Source organism: Elephas maximus, chromosome 7 (assembly GCF_024166365.1).
Source record: "Elephas maximus indicus isolate mEleMax1 chromosome 7, mEleMax1 primary haplotype, whole genome shotgun sequence".
Taxonomy (NCBI): domain Eukaryota; kingdom Metazoa; phylum Chordata; class Mammalia; order Proboscidea; family Elephantidae; genus Elephas; species Elephas maximus.
The window spans coordinates 44,948,702-44,956,500 of record NC_064825.1 but is presented as its reverse complement, the minus strand read 5'-3'; the positions used below and the strand labels follow the sequence as shown (position 1 = coordinate 44,956,500).

Sequence of the window (7,799 nt, the reverse complement as noted above, 5' to 3'; positions counted from 1 at the left end):
TTCCCTTTGATCCAAAGATTCGGGTCAGAAGATCTGGGCTGATCATTCAGCTCCTCATCCCAGAAGGGAAAAGAGGCTGAGTTCTTAAAACTTCAAACAGGTATAGACTAGACAGGTGCTGACGCCCAGTCTGGCTCTAAAAGAAGCTCAATTTGTTTCTTCCTGATTTCTCACATTGCCCTCACCCTGCATGGGCCCTAGGATACCTCTCAGTGTAATGAACTAGTACAAAATTGGGGCAGCGGCCTAGGAGATGCAGGGAATTAAAAGCTGCTACATTAGCCAAGACCGTTTCACAAGAAATAGCATGAGAAACACTATTGGGTCAAGGTCTTCCCTAACAGCTGCTAGAAGCACACACAAAGAAAAATGTGGGAGCTCTCTCTCCCATGTCGGGATCCGCTGCGCCAAAGTCATGGTCCAGGAGGCTGAGCCACTTCATGTCCCTGGCAGATTATCAAACCCCAAGGCATTCCTCAAGCTGTTCCAGTTTTCAAATACATTGAGGTGTTTCGGAAGTTCGGTCACAGAAAAGCAAGCAATAAAGAAGTCTCAACGATTATAAACTGATAATGTTATCAACCCTTAAATTTACATAGTCAAGATCTGATTGTGGTGGGGGGTTCTGCTATGTAGAAATAAGAGTCCAAGTTTATTCGTATAAACCCTTGATCATAAACCATCCTCACCTCCACAAATTGGAAGGAAATTCCTTATTCAGAAATGGCCATCATCTGATTGGTCATCCCAGTGCAGTTCTCTTCAATGCTGGGCCCATGGTTTCCAAAGATCAAATTCTTGAGAGCTCTAGACCAGAAAATGGGAGGATCAAGGCAAGGAGGAGAGGGCACTGGGGTTGGAATTTCTGAAATGAGCATTTATTTCACAGAAGGCTTGGCACAAGAGGGCCGGGGTGTGCATGGGTTTAATGATTGTTCTTGGTTGCCTCCTTTGCTGCAGCAATCAGTGGAGTGAGGCTGGAGAGGGGCTTGGCAATCTTCAGAAACTGATGCTAGTAAAGAGAAAAAGAGCAAAAGACATGTAACCATTTCCCATTCTTCCTCAGCAACCATTACAAGACATTACGGGCATCCACGTTTATACGAGGTGCTGCCTAGAGAGCTTCAGATCATGCCCAAATTGAAGGACACCTTTAAAAGGTATCAAACCTACTCAGGCCTTCATAACCACTGGGAATAATTCTCAACTTTACTAAATAGTATGGGTTATTATAATCTGTGGATTCCAAATATGTGGCTAAAAAAGATCCCCCAAAACTTGATATATAGTAACTTCCTGTACAGTTGAAAAAAGCATTTAATCTGAAAGTTTTTCTTAAATTTAGTAACGAAAAAGTTTTGTCTCTTGAGGATGTGGGTTGTTTCTTCCATCTGATAAAACATACAGGAATTACTACATTTTCTTTTCTGACCCAGTTACGAGGACACTCAGAACTGAATTTGATGTTTAAGCATAACCATTTAACTCAAATGATTAGCATATTTCATTCTTCTTCCATCCCTTGGTCAGAGGTTTATAATTTTCTTTTATTTATCATATTATATATATATATGGTACACACACACACGCCTACACTTTCATAGAAGTTGTTTCAAGTTCTCTTTGGACAGTGATAGTATATAATGACTACTGAGAACAAGAAGTTACTATTACTATAAAAGGAATAAAAGATCTTGACTAAATCCTGAAGATATTAATTCTAATATATTATCTTGTATATTTCTGTCCATATATATGTTCTCTCAGGAAAAACAGATATGAAACCTTCATGATTTATGGCTCTGAAAGTCATGGTTTTGAATATTTACCATGTACAGTAACAAGTTAAAGAGCTAATTTTCTCAGATCACATGTTTCTACAGTTCCCCCTCCGAGTTAAGAAAGCAGCATGATCCAACACTCAACTGGGAGGCCTCAGTTTCCTTCTCTGTACAGTGAACAAAGTAGACTAGATAAACCCTAAGACCCCCCAGTTTTGACTCTTTAAGCCTGTAACCGCAGTGGCCAAGACCTCACACAGTAAGAGCCAAACAGACATGGATTAAAATCCTGGCTCCACCACTTATTGCCTATGCAATCATGAGAAGGTTACTAAACTCCAGAAACCTTGGTTTCCTCATCTGTAAAAATGGGAATAACAGAACCTTTAATTCACATGACTGTTGTGCAGAATAGAGCAAAAATATGTAAAGTACTTAGTGCTTAGAATGTGGTACATTCAATATAATTTTTTTTTATTATTATAATGTTATGTCAGGAATAAAACTCTAGAGGGCACTAATCTTGAATGACTATACTTCAGTACCTAATTAAGAATGATATCTTCACCAATCACAGGCTTGGCACAGTATTTGCACATTTCTCAATGCCTAGCGTTTCCAGAACACACCTTATGTGATCTTATATTGTACTGTCTGTTATAAGGCGTTTTTAGTCCCAACAGATCCTAGAAACTAACTGATTACTTGACAGAATCCAGACCTTTTATCTCATAGGTCAGAGCTCTGTAATCAGTAACTCCGATTACAATGACGGTCCAAAGCATGACATTCTGCTGAAGGCAAACACTTTAAGCAATTCTACCCAGTTTAGCAAGTATTTTCTGATTACCTCTTCTAGCCCTAGTCAGGACCTAGCTAGGTGCAAGAGGAGGCCCAAGATTAATAAGGTACAGGTTATAGCCTTTTTTTTTTTTTTTTTTTTTTTAATAACCTAGTGAGAAACACAAAGATGTTCATAACTAACTTTAATGCAGGATAGTGTGGTAGGTCCTGACCCGGCCTGCCTTGCTCAGTCCCCCCGGCCACATGATACAGGGGTAGATCCACTGTTCGTGACTACAGACCAATCACGGTCATAAAGCTGCATCTGATACTTATTATTAAATCACCAGGGGACAATGCAGTACAATGACACTAGTAATGTAGTAAGAAATTGTAGCTGAAACTTAAGTGTTAGATACAAATGATGTGACCTGCTAAAGGCAGTTTTTGCAACCATATAAAGTAATTATGCTTTAATTTCAGAACTAAGAAGGTGAGAACATAAGAGGCTTGGTAAATCCCCCCACTCAGGGCTTCCCTACAATTTGGAGAATCTCACTTCAAGCAAGTAGAATATCATTGCTATTACCTCAGAGAGTCTCTGATGAAGAAACTAGGGAGACGTGAAAAGCCGCACTCACTAACTGTCCTCTAAATTTACATCCTCTGATATGCTTTGCTAAAAATGTAGCTTGTGTTAAGATTTGTGTGTCAGAGAGCTTCTTTTCATCAGGACTCAAACTCTGTCAGACTACTTCAGGCAGAACAAAAGAAGTGCTAAAGAGAGTGCAAAGTTCAGTAGGTGCTCAGAAAGTAGACTTTAGGCTGAGCCTAGGACAGTGTACAGAGTTTTCATAGGTTGAGGAAGAGGCTAAGGAAAGAAGGTGAGCAAAGGTACAGGGATGAGGAAGGTGAGAGAACTGGGAATATAGGGTGAGTTCAGGGTGTGGTAACAGACAAGGCTTCTTCTATAATAACCAGTACCTTACAGATAGAAATGAAGGAAAAAAGGTCTGGTGGAGTGATTTCTCAGGCAAGTGCTTCTCTGCATAGGGACAGTTACCTGTAGTAGCTCTTTTGCTGAACCTCTCTTCTCCACAACCATTTCAAGACAGCGGTTCAGAAAGTCCCGGAAGATAGCTGACAGCTTCTCTGGGTTCTGAAGCTCTGGGGTCCCATTGGTGGCAATGAGGTACAAGGCCTGGCAATAAAAATGAAGAATGGCTGTTATGGATTGAATTGTGTCCTGCAAAAATATGTGTTCTAAATCCTAACCCCTAAATTTGTGGTTATAATCCTATTTGGGGATGGGTTTTCTTTGTTATACTAATGATACAGGACTGGTGTAGGATGTGTCTTAAATCAATCTCTTTTAAGATATAAAAGAGGATTAAACAAGCAAGCAAGAGAAGCAGAGACGGGGGAAGACAACCAAAGGAAGATCACCCAGGAGCAGGAGCTCAAAGAGACAAGGACCTTCCTCCAGAGCCCACAGAGAAAACACCTTCCCTTAGAGCCGGCACTCTAAACTGTGAGAAAATAAATTTCTTTTCATTAAAGCCACCCATTTGTGCTATTTCTGTGATAGCAGCACTAGATAACTAAGACAGGTCTAAAGATGGACAGCAGCAGGAAGGACTAAGAGGAAGAGAGAGATCCAAAAACTATTTCTTAAATGCAATTATTTTCTTTTAATGGCCAGGGGAAAAAGGTGAGGCAGAGAGAGACAGAAGCCTGAGCCCCAGATCAGCCAAAGTACAACTTCTTAAGTTCCTAGACTCTTGCCTAGGGCCCCAAGCTAACCAGACAGGCTTTACTCCTGGACGGGGCAGCTGTTTCAGGGTCACAGCACTGGATGGACCAGAGGCCTCAGAGTGAGGTTTACCACCACTAACAGTCACTGCAAATTCTGACTGTGTAATAACGCAAGGGGGTCTGTTTCTCTGGCAAAGTGCAGCAAAGATGGTTGGTTGTGACACAGATAGGAAGCCAGAGTCTTGTCTACCTGTAGGCTTTCAGTCAAGGACAAAAGTTCTTAAAGATTAAACTTGTTAGTTTCCATACCTTGTCCAGATCATTAAGATTTCCTGGTAAAAGGTTAAGTGCCATTCACTACTAGTTATGGAGGTCATGTATGTTAACAGTTAATAACACAGAATTTAGTGTTAGGCAATCCTGAATTTGATCCAACCTCTCTCATCTACTCCAGGACCTCATTCCTGCAGTTGACACTTCTCTCTTGTACCCCCTTCCACTGAATCATCAGAACACAAACATGCTGTGATAACATCATCTTTTTAATAAAACCCTCCTTTGAGTCCATATCCACTTCAAGATAGTGTTCCATTTCTGTTCTTCTTATCACCAAAACTCTCTCTCTCTCTGCCATCCCACTTTCTGTTCTCCCACTTTTGTGAATTTATTCTAGTTAGGCTTTCATCCCCATCATTCTACTGATACTGATTACCAAGGTCATCAATAACCTCCACATAAGCAACACTGGCAGATCCAAGGTTGATTTCTCAGTCTGATCTTACTCAATCTATGGGTTACATTTAGCACAACAATCAACCCTCCTTCTTGAAATACTTTGTTCACTTGGCCTCCAGGACACACTTCTCTCAGTTCTCATCTACTAGGAAGGCCACTCCTTCTCCGTTTACTTTGCTAGCTCTTCATCTCTCCAACCTGTAAACACTGGAGGTACCCCAGCACTCAAATTTCTTTTCTTCTTAAACTGCACTCATTCCCTAGTTGAGTGATCTCATCTAGTTCTGATTTTAAATAACAACTACATACTCTCTATTAATAAATTTGTATTTATAGTCCTGACTCCTTTCCCTTGAACTCCAGATGCATTTGCCCAAACTCAGCATTTCCACTTGGATGTCTAATAAACTTTTCAAATCAATACGTTCAAAAACGAGACCCTTATTACCACATCTAACCTGCTCTGCCACATGTCAGTAAATGGCAAATCAATTTTTTCAGTAATTCAGTCCCAAAATCTTGTAATCATTGTTGATTCCTCTCTTTCTAATACTATTTCATTGTGTCACTTGTACTTTCAAGATATTTCCTGTGTCCAACCACTTCTCACTTTTACTCCTACCAGTCTAGTCTAAGCTACCACTCTTACCTGAACTATTGCAACAGTCTTTCTCCATAAAAGCAGCCTAAGTGATCTGTTTAAAAATAAATCACATTACTTCTCAGCTCGAAACCCTCCAGTGGCTTCCCATCTCTGGCCGAATAAAAGCCACGTCCTCACAAGTCTTACTTGATCTGAAGCCCTGCTAGTTCTCTGACTGGTCTACCACTCTCCTTATTCCTTACTCACTTCAGGGACAGTGGTCTCTTTGGTGTTCCCCAGAACATAGGAAACATGTTCCCAAATCAAGTTCTTTGTATTCTTCATACCTGGAAAGCTCTTACCCCAGATTAATCTCATGGCTTGCTCCTTTTCTAGTTCTAGTTTTTGCTCAAATAACCTAAAAGAGAGGACTTCCCTCTGTACCCATATAAAATAGCATACCTCTCCCCTCTCCCATTACTCTCTTAACCCCTTTACTTTGCATTTTTCTCATAGTACTTGTACCTAGTTTTATCTAGAAACTCATAGTGAACCCACCTGAGTACTATTTTCTGGGACCAGAGACAGCAACCTAGACATCTTGAAATAGGATCAGTAACACTCACTCTCAGAGGGTTTTTAGTGAGGCATGGGGGCTCGCCTTTAATCATTTCAATGGCCATGATGCCCAAGGACCAGAAGTCAACCTTGGGCCCATAGGCCTTTTGTGTCACAACCCATGGTGCCATCCAGTATGGGGTTCCCACCATGGTGCTCCGTTTGCTCTGCTCTGGGGTGATCTGGGCAGAGAATCCAAAATCAGCTAGAAAAGGAAAATAGGAGAAGGAAAGGATTTACATTAGCATACTCCTTAGTAAGTGTTAGCTCTGTGCCTACCCCTTGGTGTCAAGCTCTGCCCGGCCCCCAGCCACTGCAATCCCTGATCTCTTCAAAGCTGGAATCACTTGACTTCCATCTACCAGTCCAGCTCCTAGCTTGTCCCTTGTCCAACCCTAAAGAGTAGCGGGAGGAATATAAGAAACAACATCTGTCCTCCGACCTCTCCTCAAACTAGAAGGACTAGGCATCAAAGTCCAAGCTGCCCATTTTGGCCTTGATCACTTGGTCCAATTCTGTTTTGTTCTTGGAAGTCTTTCTCATGTCTCAGAATCTGGTAACGAGGTCCTTGCCTTATTCCCTAGGCATGAGTCCCTGGCTTAAATCCTAATCACCTACGATAGGCAAGGCCTTACTTTATCAGTTCCGCAACCTGTACCTCATGGCCAGAGGCTGCTAGGAGTCCTTTCACAAGCTGCTTATCCACCTGTGACGCAGCCTGTTTGTCTGGCCTACTGGTTCTTAGACCTTCGAAAAACTGTTCTGCCTACAGCTCATTTACATTATATTACAATTATATGTTTAAGTTATGAGGTCTTTGATAGCAAGAACTATGTCTTTGTAATCATCTTTGTATTCCCAGGGGGTCTGGTATATAATAGACATTGAATGAAAGTTTACTGAATAATGATTGAATGACAGAAAGTACGTACACTAAACTCTTTTTTTGTATTATCTATTACATGTCTCTTTATCCTAGGCTGAGAACTCAATGGCAGACAACATGTACCCTCAATGCTCATCACAGGAACCAGCACATACCAGGCATTCAGCAAATTATTTTTGGCTGAAAGTATGAAGAACTGAAATGACATTCTATGACAGAGGAGTATAAAGAATCTGCATATCCCAGGAAATAAAGACCCACTGATGAGTCTTATAGCTACGATTATATAATTTCCACCCCACAGGGGACAGGATCCCACAGGAAAAAGAAGTACTATCACTCCTAAGACTCCTACTCACTTAGCTTGACAGAGCCATCCATTCCCAACAGGATGTTGTCTCTCTTGTCTCTGTGAATGACCTGGTTCGAATGTAGAAACTCCAGGGCCTGCAGGCACTATTGAAGTGGTGTGGGCAGAGGGAGAAAGAAAAGACATACAATACAGGAGAATTATAGAAAATCAACTAATCTAACCTCCTCTTTCTAAGAGAAAGTGAGGCCCCAATGAGTTAAAGGACTTGCCCCAAACAAGTGGCAGAGCTAAGTCTAGAACCAGGTCTCCTGACTCAGCATTTTCACAATGCTCCCTGTTGTTGTC

At 41.3% G+C, this 7,799-nt stretch overlaps 1 protein-coding gene across 2 annotated transcripts in view; it reads right to left on the bottom strand.

The window, feature by feature from the left end:
• Nucleotides 1-856: 856 nt before the first annotated feature.
• The window catches only part of PAK1 (p21 (RAC1) activated kinase 1), a 361,730-nt gene continuing 354,787 nt past the window's right edge, over nt 857-7,799 (bottom strand). Inside the window, exons 14-15 of one of the 2 annotated variants that reach the window (XM_049889734.1) lie at nt 3,628-3,765; nt 857-1,012 (exon numbers count right to left, since the gene is read on the bottom strand). In XM_049889734.1, coding sequence (XP_049745691.1) covers nt 926-1,012; nt 3,628-3,765 — 225 coding nt within the window. In that variant the 3' untranslated portion in view covers nt 857-925. The remainder of the gene's footprint in view (nt 1,013-3,627; nt 3,766-7,799) is intronic. The other variant, XM_049889731.1, reaches the window with a different exon arrangement.